The sequence below is a fragment of the Hemibagrus wyckioides genome, linkage group LG15, assembly GCF_019097595.1.
Source record: "Hemibagrus wyckioides isolate EC202008001 linkage group LG15, SWU_Hwy_1.0, whole genome shotgun sequence".
Classification (NCBI taxonomy): Eukaryota; Metazoa; Chordata; class Actinopteri; order Siluriformes; family Bagridae; genus Hemibagrus; species Hemibagrus wyckioides.
Genome location: NC_080724.1, coordinates 14596133 through 14621508, shown reverse-complemented (window position 1 = coordinate 14621508; position 25376 = coordinate 14596133). Strand labels below are relative to the sequence as shown.

Genomic DNA, 25376 nt, shown 5'->3' with positions numbered 1-25376 from the left:
CTGAAATGAATTAAGAGACCTAGACAGTGAGCTGGGATAAACCATCGGAGGTAGCTGTCATTGCACAAAGGCAAACTGATACGACTTGAATAGAAGTCAGAGCAGGTTCAAGGGGTGGAAACATCTGTTAACATGGCTTTTAGGAGTTGTTAGAGAAGCCACCATAGGACTGTTTACTAGACTTATAACTACCCCCGCTGAAAAACTGGGACTTCAGATAGCATAGTAACAATGTTTAAAACACCTTACATGCTAGACAAAAGTATCAGTTCTTTATCATAAGTATATTATTTAATAATGCCTACAGTAACATATATGAGGGCAATAAAATTCATTTTATGTAATGAGTCACATTACACCTTTTGAATTGTATATACTGAATGTAAATTTTCACATACGTATATCACCTACAAAACAGATGAACACTGCAATTCATTACAAACCTCAAATTTTTAGCTTGCTAATAAACAATTACATAAAATTAGCACAGTACAGTACCTGTTTACAGCCCTGTCCTTATTGCTTCATGTTGCCCCTTGATTCAATAATAGACACTAGCTAGTTTTCTTGAATTCAGTTCAATTAATGTCCACAAAATAATTTTTACTTCGCTCAGCTCAGCTTAGCTCAGTTGGTATGTTAGATTAAGACCGTTATTGGGTCAGTCCTGGCTTTCAGGTTATATACTGAAACTAATAAAACAAATCAAAAAAGTAATGGACTTTTCCTAGGTTCAGAGACTGGGTTAATCAACAAACTGCTTAAATTATGCTAATGACTGATGGACTCAGAGTGGTGGCTATAACAAAGATAACCTTCCTTTTCTGTCGCTCATGATATATATATTTTCATATGATACACTGCATAGATTAGACATATGCATCTTTCCAGTCCCCACATTCCCCCTCTTGTCCTCTTCCTTAACCCAGCATGTTATTAACTCCACTTGGGCCACTAAAGAACCTATGGAGAAGGATAGAGGAAGTATGTCATGAGCGTATTTCAAAGCAATCGGATTATAACTCTGATCTCCTTATGTAGTATAACAATGTGGAATAGCCGATTAGAATTTAGCCAGCCATCAGACTCGCATCTCTCAGCGCATGCCAGGCTGAGGCCCACGCTCACGATTTGGGAGGTCTCGGCAGAGATTTTAACGACCTGTCGCCAGCTACAGCGGCTCGTCTCGCCACCATTTTGCCGTAGCAGGCCAGTGGCCCCGCTGATTGTGGCAGCTGAAATGCTAGTTTTACAGTGCTCAGATTACAGGCTGCTCCCCGGTAATGTCAGCCTGTCACGCTTTCAGCACGGCTACAGACAGTACGCCACAGGCAAAAGGAATTTCTTCTCATTCACCAAGCTGGCCTGACAATTCATTCGTCTTTCAGCTTTAGCTCAGAACATCGGTTTACTGGTCATATCTGCCACTGCCAGTTTCCCACAATGACCAGTATGTGAATGGAAATTCCATTAGCCTAAAGCAAACTATAGTTACGATTTAGAAATAGAATGGCAAGAATATTCGGGAACAATAACAACGACGGCACATTGATTATTACTAACTGGTTATAATTGGGTTAGGATAAGACATTTTCTTAAAAAAAAAACAAATATATAGTTAGCTGTGGCCATAACACTGATGGCTGAAGCAAGAATTTACAGAGGAGGAAAAACAAATGCAACCCTTCAGCACATCCCCTTACTTTTATACTGATATGTGAAAAGCTTATTACAGCAAAAAAATAACAGCCAAAAAAGCCCATCAGTGAGTACACTTTTGCAACCCTAATTATGTGATGTTCAAATCTTAACCAATTTGTTTACTTAAAACACTTTTCAACTTTTCAAAACTGGAGTCTGCAAAGTGATGACATTCTGCCTGGTAAATGACTGATGCATACATTTAACCTTTATATTAAAGGGCTACTCAGCACATAAGTCTTCGCATCCCCCACATCCTCCCACCGTCAGCAGTGCATTAATCCACAGAAAATATGTGTAGCAGCCCTTGCCCTGGCCATTCACGCAAGTTATTATCCTTAAGCCAAGGTTCTGCTGTAAGCTCACTAAGCAAGGACGTTGTTAGCAAGGTAATTAGCACGCTTTTTCCTGGGCGGCCCCTGTAAGCGTAGAGCCGCTAATGAGGCCTTCCCTGTCCACCAGCCAAGGTCATAATCTGTGTCAGGGCTCATGATAACACCCAACTGCCTGAGTCAGCTATCCCAAACACACGCTGTGGAACAGACAGCTCCGCTAAGGACATCAGTCTGTGATTATCACGCACTGGAGACTATCTACATAATCTCACATTAAACCACTCGATACCTTTCATCCCTATAGCCAACACATCGTCCCAGATACACCGATCAACATCCACGCTTGTTTCTTAGCAGCTTTGTTTTAGAGGTTTGATTCAAACCAAGCAAACTTTTATGATTACAATGTTATAACTGAGCTCTTTAAACGCATTGCAACATTCCCAAATAAGAATGCACAACAAAACGAAACATTCAGTAACTTATACCGTATAACGTATAATAATAATTTGTATACTCATCTAAGCAAAGTGGTGCACCTTTTGCCTTAATGTTGAGAGAGCACAAGTTATTCTGATACTTCATCTATCTGTGGCCAGAAGCCAAGCAAAAACTGGATATGTCTTATTCCCAAGAGAGATGGCATTTTCTCTTGAACATTAGCCAATCGTTGGCATGTATGAGCTAATGTATGTAGAAGAGGGGAGATAGCACCTTCCTCAAAGTGTGTTATGCTGCCTTGTGATGCAGCATGAAAAGATGCAGTTGGTTGGATAGAGATATCTCTGAAAAAAAATGTGTTAGCCTTCACCCTCCCCTATGAAAGATGTTGTATAATACGGGAGAGCTTGCTGGCATGTGGGAAGTGGCAAGCGATCACATTGAAGAGAAAATGGGGAAACACAGATCAGACCAGACTTTAATATCTATCCCTGGGATGTCACTTAATGCTGATCTTCTATTTTTCTGCTATGACAGCTAAGTCAATAACAGATGATGATAATGATGATGATGAGGATTATATATTAATCCATTGGGCCAAAAAAAAAACTCCAATTAAAGAGCCCTGAACTATACCCTTATTACTATTCAAACTTTGAAGTTAGGTTACTGTCTGTATGGAGTTTTGCATTCTCCCCCTATGCCCAAAAATATGCATGTATGGATCGGCAATCTGTTGCAAAGGCTGTATGTATTTCCAGTGTTTTCAGGACAGCCTCAGGAGCTACCTCACCCATGACCAAGGATAAATGGCTAGTGTAGAGTGAATGAATGAATAATAATAATGAATAATTCAAAAGAAAATGCAAAAAAATAATCTCTAGTAAGCAGGTGGATAATGAGGCCAGTGGGCAGGCCTTCAAAAGCCAGATGACGCAAACATCCAGTCCGTCTCACCACCCACCTGTATCCTATATCTGAACTAAAGTAATGACAGGCGAATGTACCAATTTTAGATGCAATTCGCGCAATAATATAGCATATTTGTGGGTTCGTGCAAGGTGCAATGAAAAACAACCTGAAGGCATCAAACGATGATCAAATCACTGAGAAAGGAAAACTGAATCACCACAGAAAGCAAGCAAAGACATCTTCAGTGCCAAAAGGCTATGGTTTCAGTGCTCGTGCAGCTGCGAGTGCTGCCAGCTGGGCCTCACGTGTGGCGGGTGGTGACGTGAAGCTTTGAAGCTGGATGAGAGCTGCACGCCACCTGGGCACAAGTTTGCTTGGCTCAACCAATTCCTGAGACTCAAACACTGCTGGCACATGGAGGAAAGAATGACTGCAAAAGCAAATAACAGGTTTGTGGGGAAGAAGCACAGGAAGAGAGACAGACAGCTCCTTTCTAAGCCCAGATAGCAGAGAATACAGAAGAGCCGCCGCTTTATTCAAAGGTCACAGTGAGACAGCGAGCAGAGGGGGCACCCTGATGCCCGGCCTGACACCGTTAATGAAAACACAACGGAGACAGCCTCACCATCAAACTCACACCAGCGCCCGCCTGCCACCTGCTGCCTCCTAACAAACCGAAATAAAAGGCTGGGAGTACAGCTAATGCAAAGATGTCAGAGAGAGTCTCACAACAAGACAACGCAGCACATGTGTTACCGTGGCACAGCCATTACCAGTGCGCAACCTGCTATTTATTATTCAACTTAAGCCGTTAGGTCTGGATGAGGGTCACAAACTTTGAAATACTGCATCTATTTCCTTTTCCTGTCTTTTTAAAAACTCTTTATTATTCTGATCACATCCAGACAGGACAGCAGTCTGCAACACAGGACGCAGTCAGCAAAGGGCGTAGTAAATATACAGAAATGGTTATATAAATAAAACACCATGCAGCTCATCCTCTTAAGTTTGTCTGTTGTTTCTCACGTATAAAAAACTGATGGAAGGTTAATATGCATGTAGCGCCTCACAGAAATATAGGATTTCTCCATGCTGAGTGGTAATAGGATTGTAGTCATCTATAGCAAGGGGCAATACAGAGATAGGCAGAACGCTGCTGATAACTGAGGAAATATTCAAATGCAAAGATTTACCATTACCATTAGTGGGTGACATCAGTGATATAGATAACCTGTTTGGGTTGATGCAAAAGCTAATCAAAGTACTATCCGCAGTATAAATAAGCATCTCACAGATCTATACATCCCTATTAGAGTACTTTTCCACTGTTAAAGTTTTATATCTTTTTAGACCTAATTTTGCAAAATATGTTTTGAATAGTGCAAGCCTTTTTGTTTTTTTGAAATCTATTGTTGAAAAAATACAATGATGAATCAGTGAATCCTTTTAAAACTGATTAAGACCTACAGTGCTAATGCTAATGCTAGCAAAATGGTTGCATGCAATAATAAATAACCAAGAGAGATAAAAGGACATTACTTATCTTGCACGTTTCCATTGGCGGTGATCATTTCCCTAATCTCTGTGTGAACAATTTGCCTTTAGATAGTCAAATATATCCTGAAAAAAATTCAGTGCTGTAAAATCCCAAGCTGTTGATATTTTGCATTAAAGTAGATATGTGATTTCTTAATGGTCATATGGAAATATTGCTATCTAGCATGAACACAGGTACACTGTTGTGTATTCCCCAACATATTTTTAACATCCAACGAGGATCCAAAAACAAAATCTTTTTCTACATACAAAGATCTCCACTAAAGAATACTGTTATAGATAGATAGATAGATAGATAGATAGATAGATAGATAGATAGATAGATAGATAGATAGATAGATAGATAGATAGATAGATAGATAGATAGAACTTTATTGTCATTGCAAAGTACAGGAACATAGCAATGAAATGCTGTTTAGCATCTACCAAGTGCAAATAATAGAAATATAAATATATAAATGCCTATAATTATATAAATGCCTCAACCCAGTGTATGTGAATATAAAATTAACCCACAAACCCAGTTAATGTACTGGAAGCTCACTAAACGGTGAATATTCTACACTATTATATACACAAATCTCTTGTTTGGTTTGTGCACTGTTAGTTTTTATAACCAGTAAGTGAATGCAGTGTGTTGTTGGTTTCTGGACCAGAGAGTCCTGCACACTGTAGAAGAGCCATGGCCACTAATTATGGCTCTAAGTGGAAGATCTTTCCAGGAATCCTACAGTGCCGTTCCCTCTTCCCAGCAGTCTACTGTTTGAAATCACATGTGGAAATGCCGTAACGAAACAAAAGGAATAAAGGGACCACATGAATGCATCACTGGTGGTCAAATATTTAAAGACACATCATTTCTCCAGGACAAAGAGTGCTACAAGATGTCCACTAAAGATCGCAAATAACGGCTTGATGAAATGAATTTCAGGATCATGACTGACAATCAAGACTTTTAATTGAAGAACTTGTATGTTTTTATATAGACGATGGTTCACAATTTGACTGCATTAGGCCCAAAAATTCATATATTACCTTCCACAGATTTCAACTAAATACATAAGAAAACAATAACGCAGATGTTCTACAATGTTTAAACAAAACTCGATAAGCTCAATACATACCACTAGACAGACGTAGCGCACTTGGTTGCTCCCCTAGCTTCTTCACGTCTCTCCTGGTTAGCTAAAGGCATATGGCTCCTTGTAATGCTAACCTCAGATAACTCACAGGTTTTCCTCAAAAACACAATGCCAGAGAGGCCATCGCAAAAGCAGTACATATGCCGAGATAGGGGCAGCAGAGGGTTGTTTAATTTCCTTTATCACCTCCCTATTCTTCAAAGGGAGGGTCTATTAGGATGGAATCAACCTCCCTCCTCCCATGACGCCTCACTAATCCACTTACCCCTTAACTGATAAAAAACCGTCCAGAAGTTCAAACATAAATATTACAGGCCAGACAATATGCTCGACCCAAACGACTGGGACACTGGCCTTATAAAGAAACGTTAAGGTGTGTGGACGTTAAGGGAGAAGTTGTTTTTAGAAGCTTCTAGACAGATATACTGCCTTACATAATCCATGGTGGTTAGTCAGTAATTACTCAGACAACCAGTCAGCACTTCTCAATCAGCCCTGGTGTTGACAATGTGACAGAGTGCACTAGGAGGCTCTGACCACAACCAGGACGTTCCTGCAGGTTATCAGGATGCCAAATGGGTTTAGATAAACTTGCATTTACTCACTGTTCATTTACACGAATTCTTTATTGTTTAGACTATGAATCCTCCTTCAGTGTTTCCGGTGCTTCATGCCTGTAGGGTTCAGGACTATATCTCCAGCCATAAAATAGCAGAGTACTGCGAATCAAGTATCATCAGAGCACCCAAATTCTATTCAAAAACCTGCCATATCTTAGCAACTTGATGGCTAATCACATGCTAGCATTAAGCTGGTTAAATACCAAGTCTTCACAATACCGTCTTGGTCTTGCCGTCTGTGGTTATGTGGACTTATAGGTTTGCACACTAAACAAGAAACTGCAGATGAGGCCATTACTGTATATGATGTTTTATTTAAAGAAAAGTGCACCTGAACCTGAAAAAACTGCTTTGTATTGAAAAATCTATATATGGCAACCAAAAAAGAGAAATCAGGGAAATAATGCGGAGGAAGAATTGATTGAGGAGATGCAGACAGCAAGAATTGTCTGGTCTACAAAGGGAACGGGAAGTCACATCATGTTGGTTTTTATTTTTGCAGTTCCTAACAACTATTTGTGTGGGACATCGTAAATAATTTGGTAGATAATAATACAGTGCTTACATTTTGCCCTTGCTCTACTTCTCAAAAAGACAGAATTATAGAACTGGATTCAGGGATCTGCTGCACATGCCCATAGAAGAATTACGTCTTGGACTCCCACTGGCTGTTGTTCACAATACAAGATTCATTGGAGGGAATTTCAAACATTATTAGAAATATAGGTTCAACTGTTCACAATGCACAAACGGTCATCACTGCGGCCACTTTTGATTCGTCACCAAAATTAGACTGCAACAGTAAAATCAGGGCTTTAATGTCAAGTGTGCACTTGGCATTAAAAATGACTTGGCATTAAAGGTGCGTCAGTGAGTTGAAATTCCAAAGATGCTAACCCCCATTTGTGGCTGGGACCCAAGAGGGCTAAACAGGCCGTGCTCTCAGGAGTGGAGGGATAGCATGCTCTCTCCCCTATCAATCACAGCAAGACTAACCATTCAAGGACATCTGTAAGCTCATGCGGAAGTGGCCAGATGGGCAGTGGGCGCTTTCCTCAGAGGGTGTTGCGCTTCCCCCTGACATTGCTTGAGCAGCAGTTCAGAAAGATGCTTACAGCTGGCTTTACATGCCTTGGTGGAAGCACATATGATAGCCTTTGAACTCTCTGGTTCATAGCTGTGGTGTCATCGTGAAAAGATGCGTATTCCGAGGAAAGTGGCAGGAAAATTGGAAGGAAAAAATAAAAGATAAGGTGCTTACAAAAACACTGACTTTTTGTTGTTCAGAGGCCCACAGGCATGTGTGCGAATCTGATCTGACAATTATGTTTTGGTATATTTCATTGCTACCAGGTCAATAGGTTAACGTGGTAAGCAGAGACAAAGCATTGACTCTTCAGACCAGAAAGCATATAGGTGGACTGTTATACTCCAGGTGTATGAATAAGATTCCAAGTATAATGTCACCCAACACATCTACCACAATAACCCCAATTGCTTGTTGATAGGGCGTAAATACACTCACATATAAAACCAATTCTCCATTTTTCACCCATTGACTAAATTCAATTTGTTAAGACCCTTCACAACTCACTTACCCAGCCCCTGCTCAATGGAAATCAGATTGCATAGATTGAACATCCCATTATCTGTTTGGGTCTGATCCCTGTCTAAGTGAAGTGGGGATGAGGCGAAAGAAGCCCGGACGAAACAGACGAAGAGACGAGGCTCCTCACAGTCCGCCGCCGTTAACTGGGTAAAAGCCCTCCATATTCGTCATAAGTGTTCTTTAAATTCATTAGCATCTTTAGGCGCTGGCGGAAGAAGCGCCGTGGGGGGGTGGAATCGCTTTAACAAGGTTAGACGGATCCTGTAATGCGTTATTGTTCAAGCGCTGTCCTCATCGTCGCAGACAGATTGTAGGCTGGAGTTAAGAGGGTGAGGCGTAGTGAAGGGGTGACAGACAGAAAACTTCTAAAAGCTACACAAAGACGAGACATATGTCCCGTATATGTTCATGGATATAAAGAAGTGTTGGTGATGTGTTCTATGCAACATGCTGATCATTATCATCCATTTTTCTTAAAAGAGTTTACGCTTGAGGGGTTGAAAACATTTACGTTGGATTTCATTTGTGAGGTGTCTAGATTGTTCTTCACCGTGGCTTCGCTGGGAGGAAAATAGGCCTGTGAACCCTGTGTAGGATGAATGTTCACATGTGCTCACATGAACATCTTTGTGCAAGAACACTTCGCATTCTACAACGGCTTCATCTCCTGCGATAGACACAATCAGAAATGCTGGACAAAGTCCAGTGTGATTGTGAGATTTTCAACAAATGCTGTTAAAATAGAGCAAGGCCTTTTCCTTCTGTAACCTTTATCATTAGAAATGAGGCGGCTTTTCCAGGAACAGAAAAAAAACCCACCTACGCTGCAAACAGTATCTAACCAGCTACTAATACTTTATATCAAACACTGAAAATAGAAGCACATAGAATCGTAGACACAATACAGGCTGGAATAAGTCGGCGAGCAGGGTTAAGCCGTCCTGTTTTTCAAAGATAAAAATCATTAATTTCATTTTTGGCATCAACAACAGACTATTTGCTGTCAACAAATGTCTTAAGGTAGGTTTTATTTTTACTTTTGTGGAACCAGCACCACCAACGGTCAGAGGACTGCCCAGACTGTAGACTCTAGCAGTCTATCAGTGATAGTCATGTCATGTAATTACACAGAGTGAAAAATACTGAAGTCTGAGGCTCAAAACCTGGACAGTTGAAGTTTAGACCATCAATCGCTCAGTGTAGCCTCAGTTGATTGTTAGTAACCCTAATGTGGTATGACATAATGTGGTGACTGCTGTTGTAGTCTATCAGCCTTACAGTTCAACACGGGGATGTGGTACCTTAGTGGCTAAGGTGTTGGCCTCCTGACCGGAAGGTTGTGAGTTTGACTCCCAGCTCTACCAAGCTGCTATTGCTGGGCCCCTGAGCAAGACCTTGAACCCTCAACTGCTCAGTAACATAAAAAAAATTAGATAAATTATAAGTCACTCTGCCAAATGTCGTAAATGTAACCGTGTTGCGCATTTTGTGATGTTTTTCTGCCCTACAGACAATGTCAGTCTAGACATTGTTGTCTAACCTCTCTCATCAAAGACTGGAACTGGAACCTGGCAACACAGCATTTTCCTGGATTTTTTTGGTTTTCAACCCATACTAAGTAAACCAAGTAAACTAAGTTCTGTCTCTGGAACTACTTACACTAGCCCACCTGGCACTAACACCCATGCCACAGTCAAAGTAACTGAGATGATCCCCCCCCCATCATTCTAGTCTTGGATGTAAACATGACCTAAAGCACTTGACCAGTATCTGCATGATTTTATATATTTTTACTGCTGGATGAGCAGGTGCACAGGTGTACATTAGTCTACTAGCAGTGCTAGCTTGGGCAGCAATGCTCCAGCGATAAAAATAAAAATGACTTCAGTAATCGTTGATGAGGACAAAGCCAGGCTTTGTAGCACGCCCCCATTAGGAAACAAAATCAGGTACTTTGACCAAGGTATAGTTTGCTGGTTGTGGACTCTGCTATGGCTGACATCTGCTGGCTAATCATCAGCTGTAATACGTTCAGGCAGACTGAATTCGTTGGAAAATACGAGAGCGTTTTAGTCATGGCTCTTACCCTATCACAGGCCTGTGTGCGCTATAATAGGCTCCCTTGAGCTCGTGTGTCTGGGAGCATGAGGAAAAAAAAACTACTTGTGGAAATTTAATGAGCACATTTTTTTACCTTTCCTCACCCTAATTAGAGTTGCGTAAATACTACATGATAAATATGATACGTCAGTTTGTTAATCTTGCACATTTAACGTTGTAGTTAATTCACATTCTTTGTACTCGTCGTAGATTTATAAGGTTTATATATATTTTTAGTATTTTAGTATTTAGTATTTAGTAAATATTCAGCAATTCATAATAAGGATGCAAAAAAAAGTACAAAACAGTCCAAAACGCACCAAAATACACTAATGAGCACATGAGTCATGTCTTTTTAACCTCACTGTAAGCACTTACTATGCTTCATTTCGCTTTTACAAAGATGAAAGTGGTAACACTGTGACCCAGAAGAGTCATCAATCTGAAAGAGATCTATGGTGTAACAGCCCACTCTGCTAACTTGCTTTTCGAAAGTTGTGTTGTCTGGGCAGCTGTCTCGCTGCTACAACCATATCATCTCTGTTCCTCACACACAAGGTGAGAAGTCCATGTGTTTATTTCTGTGTGTGGTCTGTGGGCTGGCGTCCATACCTATTTAAAGTCCCAGCATGTCAAAGTGTGTGTGTGTGTGTGTGTCTGTGTGTCTGTGTGTGTGTGAGAAAGAGAGAACGTAGATCTATGTGCATGCGTGTACAGAGATAAGCTCTGGGTGTGTGTCTGTCTGCATGTGAATATGTGTATGTAGCAGTACAGGTCTCCTCTTTAACACTGTAGATATCTCTATAGTAATCAGCATGAGGTAGATGGATTGATGAGCGCATTGTACAAATGCACAGAAACTCACGTCTTTCTCATTGTAGTGTAGTGGAGCTCTTCTTCTTGCTTGATGTCAGCATGGTCTGAGCTGCTTCTCTCGCCACCCTCGCTCTCGTCACTGCTGAAAACGGAGGCCAGCTCCTTCTTGGGTACGCGTGTTGGCGGCAGAGGGATGGTGCGCTTCTCAGCCAGACGCCCACGGTTCTGCAGGAGCACACAGGAGACACACACACACACACTGAGAAGCCGAGGACAGGCCCAGACATCCACTGCATTCCCACACTTAAATGAGTTCAGCCAAAAGGCAAAAAGCAGACGAACCGGTACAGGAAAACACCACACTGGTATTTTTTTTTTTTAATTGTCCTCATGTTACTTCAAAATAGTCACAAAAAATGAATGTTTGCGGCTTGTATATCTTGATCCAAATATGTGCACAAAGTTGATTGCAATCAATTATGTAATTTGTGAACTGTTCGCACTAATCTACACCAGTGTGTGCAATACCGAACAACTTCCGAATTGCCCGAGTGTCATCTCAATCAAATCACACACAGAGTCGCTGTCAGTGCTGGTAACATGTAACGTATAACGATGTTATTTTTTTTGTAATGGAGAGGTGAGTCAGGCGGCTTTAAAAAGGACCGCAAAGTCTGTGACAGTGAGTCATGTCTAGAATAAGAATCGTATCGACCTTACAAATCGGATTAAAAATAATTAACAAGTAATCCATTACCATTAGCATCGCTTCTAAGGAACTTTGGCTAATTTATGAACTAGACCTGAAGTTCGTGTTGCGCGGGTGGAGGCAACCAAGAAATTATCTAGCAACAATTATTTATGATTGAATGATTGAATGATAATGGTGAATGATAGCTAAGCGTTTCCGAAATTGAAAAATAAAATCGAAAAATTTTACAGGATGCCTCCATGTATTCACTAGCATAATGGCAAACTGTTCTGTTCATAATGATGATTATTGAATGATTATGCTTTTTTTTTTTTCATCTTTTTTTTCTTCGCACTACATCACTTACAACTTTTCACATGGTGGTCTCCGATCACTCCTGCAAAAGATGATATCATTTTAAGCCAAACAGCCAACTTCTGCTGAAAGTTCTGGCTTGAGCCGTCAGTGTAGTTTTTGTTTGGTGTGGACAGACCATGTAGAAATGGAGATATAGTAAATGAAGTTTGATGTAAAAATGATCTCATGATTGTTTGGCACAGGAATATCTGGAATATCTTTGACATTTTTTTTAACATCATATCAAAAAACAGTAAGAAATGATTAAATCTGTGGCTTCGGATTTGAATTGGAGGTGAAAACCAGAGAAAAGCAGACAACTTGAGAGTGGTAAACAGAAGAGTAGAGGTTTCGTATGGTAAACATATCTTTATACAGACAAAATCAAAAACACACAAAAACCAAAACAGCCTCCAAAAGGGTAAAACAAGTTAAATTAAGAGATGTAAGAAAATGCCCTCATTTTCAATTCATATAATCCATTACAGATTGAGAAACAGCACATCACTAACAAGAAGGTCGTGGGGAAGATAATTGATCCTAGCTTAGGGATGGAGCGAGGTGGGGTCAGAGAGGGAGACATGATACTGACTCCATCTCTTCTTCTGTCCCTCTCATACATCTAAAGAGATGGAGGGATAAAGAAGAAGAATAGCTCTGGGGGTTAGTGTGACCTTTACAGTGACCCTTACTGAGTCTCTGTCTTCCCTTGAGTGAGGGAATTGTGAGAGGGGGTAAGAAAAAGTAAGAGAGAACGCTTGTCTTGTGTTGTAATGTATGGATAGATGTGCCTTTGAAATCCTCATCTGGAAAAGCAGTGCATGGGACAGAGTGTGTGTGTGTGTGTGTGTGTGTGTGTGTGCACGTGTGTGTGACTGCATGTGAGCAAGCCTGTGTCTCAGTTCTGTCAAACTCCGGCTAGCCCTGCAGCTATCCCTACTTCCGCACGCGAGGCCAGTACACACACACACACACACACACATATATATTACAGACACACACTCTCACACACCCATGGCATCCCACAAGGACAGCAGTGTGAGTGGCAGGCTAGGGCAGGGGGTGGGGGAGACTAGCCAAGAGGCAAACAGGTGCAGGCCCTCTGGATTCTCTCAAGTGGCATACGTTAAAAGAAGACGGAAAAAAAGAGATAAAGATGAAAACATCTCATAGGATGAGCAGGCCGCATAGTTCCACACAATATTTGTCGAGACTGGCATGTGAACTTGGTGTAACTTTGTGTACAAGTTGAAGGCGATTTTTCTTATTAAAAAAAAGAAATATCCGGAAACACAGACGGACACCTTCAAAGAAAAACAAGTTTTGGTCCCTGAGTTGCAAAGTGGGTGTAAAGACTACATGGGCATCTGACAGCTATAGAAAGTCACAGGAATGTACCAATTTAGTAGTGAGACTGCAGAGGCACTAAAGATGTCTTCCTGTCCCTCATTACGCCTCCATTCTACCCCCCCCTTTATCCTCCCACCCTATAACTACTCCTGTCCTGCACCTAGACCTTGTGGTAAGCCCCTGCTCAGCCCCCAGGTCCTATTTAGCACACTAGAGACTGTTTCCGGCACACTGTTGTTCTGGCAACACACTTCCGCGTAACGTACGGTGTTCCAAAACAAAAACATGAAATGCTGGGCTTTGAACGTACACTGGGCTGTACACCCACACACACACACACACACACACACACACTACAAAAACGCACACACACTTGTGGTCAGGTAATTCTAAAGGATGGAAAATGTATTGAGTTAAAATTTCCAATAAGCAGCACTTCTGTGAACGAGTCCTCCGGCATCGAATGTCTACCTTGAAGTGAGAAGAGCTCTATTTACACTGTCCATCAAGAAACAAACACACACACACACACACACTGATCTACCGGCATCCTAGTTTTGGTAATTCTGTGATTCCCCTCAGCTCAAGAAACTATATCTTCAGACATACAGAAGAGACAGAAGAAACAAGTTAGGGAAAAATCATGACAACTCATGTCAGGAGAGGTTCCCTGTGAGAATAATCATATAAAATGGCAACAGTGTCCTGTTAGTGCATGTTTAAAAAAAAACAACCAATTAAAATAAATATTAAATATTATACTTATTAAGCACCAGGAGTCTTTACCTCCACCAATATAATATTCAGAACTACTGACTGGTTTAAAACTTCTAGGCTGGTCTGATACACAATATCTTCTTTCTAATGATCACTAAAGTGTGTAAATTAACAACAGTCACTAATGAGTGAGTGAGAAAGTGCTTTTAAATAAGGAGACTCAAAGTTTCTCTTCAGAATATTTTGCTCAGACTTAAAAATGAGGAGATTACGTAAAAGCCAGGAGATGTTATTTCCCAAAAGGTGTGCTGCTATGTCACTGAGGGACTGTGTATGCTTCTTTCTCTCACACATAAACTCCTGCTCTCCTATTCTAACACATGAACACACACACACACACACACACACAGACACGTATCGCGGTAGCAGCCCGTGACATTCCTGCAGCTGCGGCGCGCTTGCATGTGGCCCTCCCTTCCTCCCCCATTGCTCTCCCTGGGGGAAGAATGCCTAATGAGTCACGCGTCTGTCTGCCGTAACCTCCACTTGTGTGTGTGTGTGTGCGTGTGTGTGTGTGTGTGTGTGCGTGTGCGTGTGAGCCGTAACGGCGCTGTGTGAGTGTGGAGGCGGAATGGCGGGCAGACTTGGCGCGAGCTTTTTTGGGGGGGAGTGGAATGGGGAGAGGGAGGGAAGGAGGGAAGAGAGGAAGGGAGGAGGACTGTGGAGGGCTGGCGGCAGTAACTGCACCTAGTTTCAACCACTGGAACATTGGAAAGAGAGAGAGAGAGAGAGAGAGAGAGAGAAGGGAGGAGAGAAGAAAAAAAAACTTGCTCAATCTGCGGGAACCCGTCTCACATCCGTGTCCAACAGCAAATCCACTTTTACTGTTTTCTGTTAAGCCACGTGACAATCACAAGAACTACATACGTCACATATTACACACAACGTCTAACGGCTACACATCCGTTAGTATCATTGTCTCAAGACAGACAGGACAGAAAGCAGACCACAGAAAGGAAACAGTCCTGCAAACCATATTACATCACTGTGCTTCAAACAATACTAAGAAAAATATACACATGCAAATAAAAAATAATTTAAAAAAAATTTTCCATATGCAAAAGGACTATATGATATAGTGTCAGTTTCCTTAAAGACAAGAGAGCACTGTAGGAGAGTAACCCCCCCCCGGGCCTGTCTCAGTCCAGTGGAGCGCTTCCCCACACTGGGACGTCAGCGGCAGCGCAGCCATGCGTGCCAACTGCTCTCTGCCTGTGTTTGGATAGACCCACCAAGACAGCCATGGGAGAGCGTCACGGACAAGTAATGACTCCACAACGGCCCTCAGAAAGCAGACCAACAGGAGGCCTGAGTGAGAGGGAACAGAGATGGACTTTTCAATTAAAATGAAGGCTACTCGCAGCATAAAACAAACACATGGAGGGACAAATAAAAACATGCCAAAATGTAGTCTGATGTGTAGAGAATTCCCAACATGTATGCAGACGTACATGAGGCCAGTTAGCATACTAGTGAATCATAGCCAACGCCTTACCACTGCACTAAATCAATAAATTATACTATATCTTTGGTTTCTAGGTCATTTATGAACTGTAAATGTTATATTTTTCCTCCATCCTGTAGCAAGAGCTAAGCATCACAACATGATATTAGCATCTTCAACTGCTAGCTAGCACCCACCTTACTACCTAGAATTCAGCTCTCTAGCTAGTAAAAGGTATGACTATAAAATACATTACACTCCTGTGAAGTCTTTAAAACACTTATTAAACACTTTAAAAAAGAGTCAACTGGGACATTGCTAGCACTCCATTTCCTCCCTAACAAGTCAAACAGGGCTCTCTTAAAACTGCTCTACTCTTCCTGAACTTAACATGTTATGTTTTTAGCCATAGAGCAGAACAACCAACGGCTATTACATTTCGAATCCACGTCTCACAAATCTTTCCCATCCCTGACTTTAAGCTTTAAAAACCTACAGCTGGGAGGATTAGCTGTGTTACGGATCAGTTTGATACTGCCAAACACAAAGTCTGATAAAGTCTAATAAAGTTTATTTTTTCAAGTTTAAAGAAAAACGCTGCGCACACATGGACAAATACATCCATCCATCTGTAAGTTCCACCACTTTTGCCCCATCTGTGCATCTCCAGGAGTTTACTTTCACACTGATTTCATAACACATGGCTGCTTGTTAGCGTGAAGGCGCACAACAGCTGTCATTACATTGTATTGCACTGAAAGCAAAGTGCCAAATGAGACGAGCAGGTAGAGCCGCCGCTGACGTCTGTGGAGGTTTTTCTGGCGCACTGAGACTTGCATTAATTCACTAACGTAACAGACCGCAGGGCAGACTCACTCACTCCCGGGCCTGAGGAGGGATCCTGTGGTTGCCATAGCAGCATAGCCGCAGCTCCATGTGGGGGATACAAACACTCACACAAATGTACGTGGGACGCACACACACACACACACACATACGTACACATGCACACTTTTTCTCTAACCCCCCGCAGTGAGGGAGCTGTTGTGAGACAGAGTGGCGTCAGCCGCCATTCCGGCCTGTACACAGCCCTGGAGCTCTGCTTTGTCAAATGAGAGTCGTAGTGCCGTGATAAAGCTCACCTAATACCATGTTCCATAGTGCTAAACCACGACTGCCTCATTAGACTGCTCTTACTGGCCTTCTGAGTTTTAGTCACACTATGACTACTCATAGGGGTGGATGATGTGCTAAAAAAAATCCTCTCACAAAACTAGAGTTACACTGTATGATTTTCAGGCTAATTTTACGATCACAAACTAAAATCATCAAGAGTTGAGGTCTGGAGCAAGTCATTAGGGCCATTGTGGCGGACGACAAAGTTAAAAAATAAAAAATCTCAGAGCATAACTGCTGCTATGACACTCAACTACAAGCCAGAGACAGGAAGGCAGCACAGCATGACATGACCTCAAACTCAGAGCAGCTACACATACAGTACTAGCATATCCTAAATGAAAACAAAACATGCTAATGGACTGAAGCAAAAATCCTTATGATGGCAAGTTCATTATGAAGTGTTTATAACCCAAACCTGGATGACGTAAGCCAAACGTAGTCATTTTCGTTAACCACAGATATATCTTTAGGGGAACTTCATTGTATAATCTGAGAAGAGGTGAGCGCTATTGTCTGTTATCGAAATTCAGCCAAGATTTTATTGGGATCATCTTGTACAGTGTGATAGTAAAAATGTTGCTGAAATCACACAGTGTAAAACCAGCATAACAGTAAATTTGGGCTGTGTTGTACCCATAATATTGTCAGAAAAGTGTATCTTTACATTATTTATCACGATATCAGTATCATATCGGCACACTGCCCTGCCCTTACCACCCTGTTTCATTACAGCCGTTAGACTTCAGTGTAAGTGCGTGTAAAGTAACGGCAGTCCTAGTGCAGTTATAATGCAGCTCTCAGACATTTGATATTGTTTATAGCAGTTGTTTCTCTATAACGTTTTGTATTGTATTGTATTGTCATGTAATGTATTCTCCATAATGATCCTACTCAATGTGTAATAGATTTCTTCCTTCTTTTGCTGCACAGGAAGTCTATGAGTTATAGCTAACAAGCATCTACAGATCAAATCGTTCTTCGGTTATAGTTTCTTAGCAATGTCTGCTCATAGCCAGACTCAACACATGAACAACACCGTGAACAATTTCCATGAGCATGACTTCTATAATGCTCTCAGGTGTTTGATGCACTTTATACGAGTTAAGATGCACAATAGAATAAACTGTTATGTAATTTTTTTTTTCTTGTGCATTCTCTAACACCCTTTCCATTCCCAGACCTGGATATTATACAATAACATCAAAGTCACACAAATGCCATCCAAAACATCCTCAACAGGTCTTACTTATTTTATTAATCAACTGACTTTCCTCCAGTTGTAGACGACAAGCTGCCGTTCTGCTTAAGATCATTAATAAATTAATGCCTATTTTAGAGGAAATGATGCAAAAACTCCTGAACTGACCCCCTCACTCCAGTCAGCCATATCCCGACCTCCTGCATGGCAACCTTTTCCAACCCAGGATGGAGTGAAGGGAGGGGTGAGGATGGGGGGTGCTGATTCGAAGAGATATTTACGAGCCGGAGGAGAGTGCAATTTCCTGCCGGCCTCCGCTAGTTCCGCTGAAAAAACAGAGTGGAGGAAGCACATTTCTCCTGGGAGACAACAGCCAGCGTGGCTTGTCAGCTTGGGCTCTTAAAGGGACCCATGCACATTTAGACCACCCTACAAACACAACACACAACACTGAGCTGTATAAAGTCTCTGTAGAAGGGTTAGGACAGATTTAACCCCTAATACACCCAAAAAGCTTTACATGTGTGTTTGATCAGTAAGTAATATCTAGTACATCTATCATAACAGCTCTTTTATCATTTCAGCTAGTTTAACATTATAAGAGACTATAACCTATTAAACTAATACAATAAGGTCAGACTGAGGAATCTGAGTGTTTGCAACGGCAAGTTTCACTTAGCTCACTGCTAATGTATGAGTGTGCTGTACTCTGTGGTAGGAAATGCTAGCATGTCCATGCTAGCCAACTGCTACGAAGACACAAGTCAAATTTTAGTATCAAAGCCTTGCTTTTGCATTGTTATATAGTCTCAGCAATTGATTTGTAAGTAGACAATCATGTGAAAATGCACTAAAGCATCATCACTGTCTTCATCACTGTCGTTAGCAATCTTAGCTTGGCTGGCTAACTTATGCAGCTTCTGCATCTTCTAACAGTTAGCTGTACATCAGACTCTGATCAGAGCATCTTCACTAGCCCTCCTTGAATTAATTTTCCCCCAATTTTAAAGAATTTTCAAATAAAAACGGTTCCAAATAAATTTTTCATAAGTTTCCACAAAACAATGTATATAAACTACAAGCAGTAAACCATTTCAAGGCATTGAACAATTAAAAACAAATATTCTTCATTCAGCAGAGCATTTAACACTACACCTCAAAACGAGGAACTAAAACATTAGCTATGTGGTTGCTTGACAGGTTTATGATTGTAAGGATGTATAGAAAGTGTGAGGCTTACGACTGATGTGTGTCCCTGTAATTCATTGTGGTTCTGTTGGTATGTGTTAATGTGTTAATGTTTGTGTTATGAAGGTGAGAGTAATAGCATGAGAGAGGGAGAGAGAGAGAGAGAGAGAGAGAGAGAGAGAGAGAACCGCACACACACACACACACACACACACACATACTGTATATATATATATATATATATATATATAGAGAGAGAGAGAGAGAGAGAGAGAGAGAGAGAACCACACACACACACACACACACATACTGTATATATATATATATATATATATATATATATATATATATAGAGAGAGAGAGAGAGAGAGAGAGTGAGAGAGAGAGAGAGAGAGAGAGAGTGTGTGTCTTGTTATCTCACAGAGAGTTACGGTGTGTGTGTGTGTGTGTGTGTGTGTATGCCTTGCCCTTAAGGTGTGCGTGTGTGTGTGTATATATGCCTTGCCTTAAGATGTGTGTGTGTGTGTGCGTGTGTGTGTGTGTGCGTGTGTGTGCAGCAACAGACAAGGCAAGCTCGGCAGCCTGCCCTCCGCATCCACACCTCTCCCTCTCGTAAAACAAGCGTCACGCTTACGGGAAGAAGAAGTGGTGAGCGTATAACAAACGTTCTTAGAGGCCTTCCACATCTCCTCAGCAAACACCACAGCTAGCAAAGCAGCTTCTCACATAACCGTAAATTAGCTTTCAAGCTTTTCAAATGATCAACTAAAAACTATTTTAAACACATTTTGAAGTAATAGCAGGATTTAGATTGAAACTAAAATCAATCCCCATTTGTGATATTGCACTATACTGGCATGACCAGTGGAAGCTAAAACTGTATATGCAAATCAAGCCAAATTGTACCCTCAGCATCATGTGACCTGAACAGCATCTTAACCACTGGGAGCTATAAGAATTTTTTTTTAAGACTAGATTAGGACTAGTCCAAAACTAGTCTCGACTTAGACTGGTGTGAGAATAAAACTATATCAGATAGAGAATCAAACACACAGCATGGGTTAGTTCCAGGATAGGCTTTATCTCATTCTTACAGACCTGCCCATTAATTTATGCCTATTCATTTGAGAATTATTTGTATAATGCAGCATAGCAACATCACACGTTTCCTTTAACACACACAATAATCAGACTGAGAGCAGACAAAAGCAATTATCACGCAGACTCCTCAGCGTCTCGGCCAAAACCACGATCTACGCGCCAAGGATACCTTTAGATAATATCCAAGCTCCACTGGCGTTTATCACCAGCTCTGGGTGTAGCTCACATCATGAGTTTACCTGCATCAGACACCTCCAGCTTATCTACAGTGCCTCTGCCTTGCATGCCGCACACCCAGTAATCACCCGTAGCCACGCTCAGTAGCTCAGTAAGCCTCTTACACCCTTCCCTACAGATTAACCGTTAGAGGCGACGACAGATGTGCTCGCTTCAGATAAACAAAACAAAACAAAACAAAAAAAAACAGCACCTGTGTGGACAGATTCCACTGCCTTCCAAGCAGCCAGTCACCCACGCCCACACCCACATGCATGCAGCCACACCCACACCTGCACACATATGCAAACACACACACACACACACACTCACATGCACAGTTTTGTCGCCCATTGCAAAAGGGCACAAAGGCAAGTGGACCTTTAAAGGTTTGAGGACATAAAAGCAGATGAGAGTTAAGGGATATGGAAAAAAACAAGAAACCAATAAGTCAACTTTTTATTGATTAACTGCAGGATATGATCAGCGCCTGTTTAATCAAAATGTAATAACTGCACAAAGAACTGCAGAAATGTGTTGTTTTTTTTGGGAAGAATGTATTAGTCAAGTAAGGCACTTGTTTTTCTAAATAACATATCAAGATGTTATCAAAAGTTGATTATGATTATGCAGCGGTTAGCCTTTCTCTTGAATGATGGAGCATTTGAAAGGTTTCCTCTAAAAACGTTCAAACTGAAAATCATTCCAGCTGAGTTTCCAAGTTCTTAATATTTCGAAAATTGTCGCTGCTCTACAATCACATTCCTTTAAGCCAATTCGGGTAAGTCCGCACCTGCACACAATCCTCATTCAGAAATGATGTGAACATTTTTTAAACAACTTACTAAAACGAATTCTAACTTTCTCTCCAATAGCACAGATTGGATAATCCTGACCTGACGGCAACTCCTTGAGTTCAACAAACATAAACACACAGTTCCAGACATTTCACCTTTCCTTGCACTCAGTGCTAATTAACTTTTCAGGATCACTTTCAGGATCACTTTCAAGTCACCGTCCTCCTGACTCCCCTACAGTCAACATGCACTAAACCCTAGACCAACATGCGTGTTATCACTGTGGAGCACGTTGATAGCTTTGTAGAACTTTCACGTTATGTGTTTTTAAAAACTGGTACCACACTGCGACAATTTTAATACGACTCTTCGAAACAAGCAAAAGGATATAAAACTAGCCTTACCACTGGAGATGAAATCCGACACCCAGGGCAGTCACAGATTGGAGGATGCACCTGTAAGATTCCTTTGGACATAAGTGTCTTTAGACTTTTCCCTGCAAGAAAATACAAAATAGTATACTTGTAAACTTTTACGCCGTAATAAAAGTGAGGTAAATGGGAGGGAACATAAATTATGCATACAAGATATGCATAGTATAGCTACATCTTGCTTAAAATCTGGGTTTTGATAGTCTTCTGGAATAAAATAATAATAAATATGTCAGTTATTCTGATCAACCGTTCCATCCTGCTGCTCTGACAGCTTAAATGAGGAGCCTAAATGGCTTTACTGTCCAAAACATGGCAGGATATGGAATGTATAACGATTTTTAAAAGGTTTTCTCAAACTTTTGAGCAGTCAGGGCATATAAGAAAACATAATCAATTCCCCCTTAGTTTTAAATGGACTAGATATCCCATAGGATGTTTGGAGGCAAAATCTATGAGTTTTTAGCTTTGCGCTCGAGTTTCATTAGATTTAGCATAGTGGATACACATTTCAATGACCTGTCAGCTTCTATTAGAAGTAAAAAAGCAGGTATTAGAAAATAAGAACCCAAAATCATAGGCAGAAATAGTCTTAGTCTTAGAACCAGTCCTTTTAAAAGATGCTTCATGCCAAACTGGTGCTGGTGCTGTTACCGTTAAATGGACAAGCTCTGTAGCTTCAGTAGATATATTTTTACCTGGAAATCTACATGTACATATTTAAACCTACTCGAAGAGCTAATTAAAGGTACATCACGTCCACTTTAGACGAAAGATGCATACTTAAGGTACAAAAATTGTCACCTTCTCAATACCTCATCAGCAGCACGTGAACGCAGCCTGGTACCGTTCCTTCTGAAAGTATGAGCTTCGACCCAAGTCCGTGAGGAGAATGTACAGACCTCTACAGAAGTGACAGGTTCAACCACTCACTGTACCACTCTAAACACAGATACTAGTTTTAAAGGTTTTTTTTAAAACACAAAACATATCGTATCCTGGTACACTTATATTAAGCTACATTGACGCGCTCGAGCTCGGAGCGCGTGCTCCGCTGAGACCAACTTCTAAAGCGCGTGCAGCACGGTATGGCGCAGAAACGCGAAAGCCCACCTGCATCTTTCTCTGACTTGATATTCACTTATGTGGATGAAGAGAGAGGACCAAAATTAAAGACCAAACAAAAACAAGCATTTCCATTTAACAACCTGGAACTGATGAAAATTCGGAACAGAGGTTACGCTTGAGGTACGTTTTAAAATGCTCTCATCAACGATTACAAGATGCACTGAGTATGGAAACATCCCTGGCTCAAACTTACCCCGCGATTAATATCAACTTCTCAAAACCCTATAATTCATATAATTCAGCGTTCACACGAGCAAGTGTCCGAGCATCCGCCACGTGCACATAAAAGGACACGTTTATTATCCCGATTCCGGTTGAATGTGTGACAGATGCCAAATTACGCAGCCTTGTTCCGAATGGGAAGTTAGCGCGTGCTGGACTGCTGTGCTTCAGTAAACTCCGTACTTATAGTTGGTGTAATGCCGAGTAACCCTTTCCTTCCTAAAAAAAGTGGACTCAGAGAAGCAATAACTCAAAAACATAAGATATAAGTTGTATATCCTATAGTTCGAGTGTAATGACGGGGACTCACCCTTGTGTCTGATACTCCGCTTCCAGTCCTTGGCCGTTTCTCTGCCGCTGACGAACTGGAACTCGTTTGGCGTGAGCCACTCGCCTCTGTGCTTGATGGAGGGTCCCTTGCTGCCCTGGCACAGTTTGTTGATGTAGAGCAGTGCCTTATTCTCCCCGCACTCCACCTCGATGCACGGCTCGCCGTTGTCAAAGAACGGCTGAAAGTCGGGTATGGAGGAGAACCTCTCGAGCATCAGGTCGTCCGCGTGCTGGTGATGGAGGTGCTGCCGGTGCAGTGGTGTGTCGCGCAGCCCCAGGTAGGCGCGCGGATGGGCGAAGAGGTGGTCGTACGGCGGCGGATGAGGGGTCACTACGGGTATCGCGGCGGCATTTAAAGGGGCCAAGTATTCGGGCTGCGCAAAGGCGCCTAATGCCATCTCTTCTCCGTCCAATCTCTCCTTTTTGACGGCAGGCATGTTAGCGGTGAAGGAGTGAGTGGCGGCTCGCGCGAGCCAACTTGCGCGTCCTCTCTGTTTTTTTTTTGTTTTTTTTTTTAGAGTTCCTGACTCCGCTCTGTGGTTTGTTTTCTTTTTTTTTTCCGCGGGACTCCACGCGCCGCTGTGCTGTGTGACGGCAGAGCGCGTGCGTTTTCAGCAGGCTCGCTCCGCGCGCTCTTCACTGCGCTGCTGGCGTGACGGGTTCCGGCGCGCTCCTGCCCACCACATCTAATCGGAGCCGCTCCACTAATAGGCCGCCTGCCATGTTGCCGCCACACTGACGGCGACTGATGCTTAATTAACGAGAATTGATCCTGTATCGACTCAGCTCTGCACTTAGGTGCTTCCTTCCAATTACCTCCGTATACCAAATTTAATTTACACTATTCTTTCACACACACACACACACACACACACACACACACACATACATATGTACTTACACCACACTGCTTTAAAAAAAAACCCTCGTTCCTATCAACTTTCGATCAGTCTAAAAACTAATATTTTATATTATCTCCAGACAAATACTTATGAATTATCTTAGATTCAAGGGTAAAAACATGCAGCAAAGGTGAACTTATTTATGACAGAAGATAAATGATCCTTCTTCGATCTTATATTAATTGCGTACGGAACAAATGTCTACAACTAATGGGGCGTCTGCCTTTTTTGTGTGTGTTGTTTTGTTTTTTGTTTTCTGCCTTTAACCCTCCGTGTGCCGTTAAAGTCACGCTTTAGTTATACCCAGACCAAACAAGATTTGCGCTCTCCGCCGCTTCTCTAACTTGGCCCATTTAAACAGCGGAGGTAGTGCTGGCGCCAAAACGTGAAGGGGGTTTGCGAGGAACGGCGGTGAGCAACCCTTTACAATTGCCTCAACAAACATTACTGTTCATCATACGACTCTTCATTTATATATACCTTTTCATATCATATTTCTGACATTGTGTCACAGAAGGCTAAAACAGACTTGCTCATATAGCCCTAAATCACGTCACAATAAATTCCTAATAATTAATTGCCAGTTAACACATTAAGCAGCAATAAACATTAAATGGGGTCTTTACAGCGTTGTAATATGCTGTGCTTTTGTGTGAACCAATAAAATGGTTGGACCATAAGAATATAGATCGTTGTAATGCTGTACGACACAGAATTGCTTTAATAATATTATAAAAAAGACACCAACGATCATTTTTCCCCCCCTGTGTTTACTGCCAGTTTTATTATGTCTCATAAAATATGGAAATACAAACTATGTTTGTGTACATGT

General features: G+C 41.6%; 1 protein-coding gene across 5 annotated transcripts in view; it reads right to left on the bottom strand.

Annotated features, from left to right (window-relative positions):
• samd11 (sterile alpha motif domain containing 11) overlaps positions 1-24685 on the bottom strand; it is a 57046-nt gene extending 32361 nt beyond the window's left edge. The window contains exons 1-3 of one of the 5 annotated variants that reach the window (XM_058409775.1): positions 23623-24685; positions 21936-22027; positions 11283-11458 (exon numbers count right to left, since the gene is read on the bottom strand). In XM_058409775.1, coding sequence (XP_058265758.1) covers positions 11283-11458; positions 21936-22027; positions 23623-24079 — 725 coding nt within the window. In that variant the 5' untranslated portion in view covers positions 24080-24685. Of the gene's footprint in view, positions 1-11282; positions 11459-21935; positions 22028-22777; positions 23191-23283; positions 23409-23622 lie in introns of those variants that run through there. The other 4 variants (XM_058409776.1, XM_058409774.1, XM_058409778.1 and 1 more) reach the window with 4 other exon arrangements.
• Positions 24686-25376: the final 691 nt, after the last annotated feature.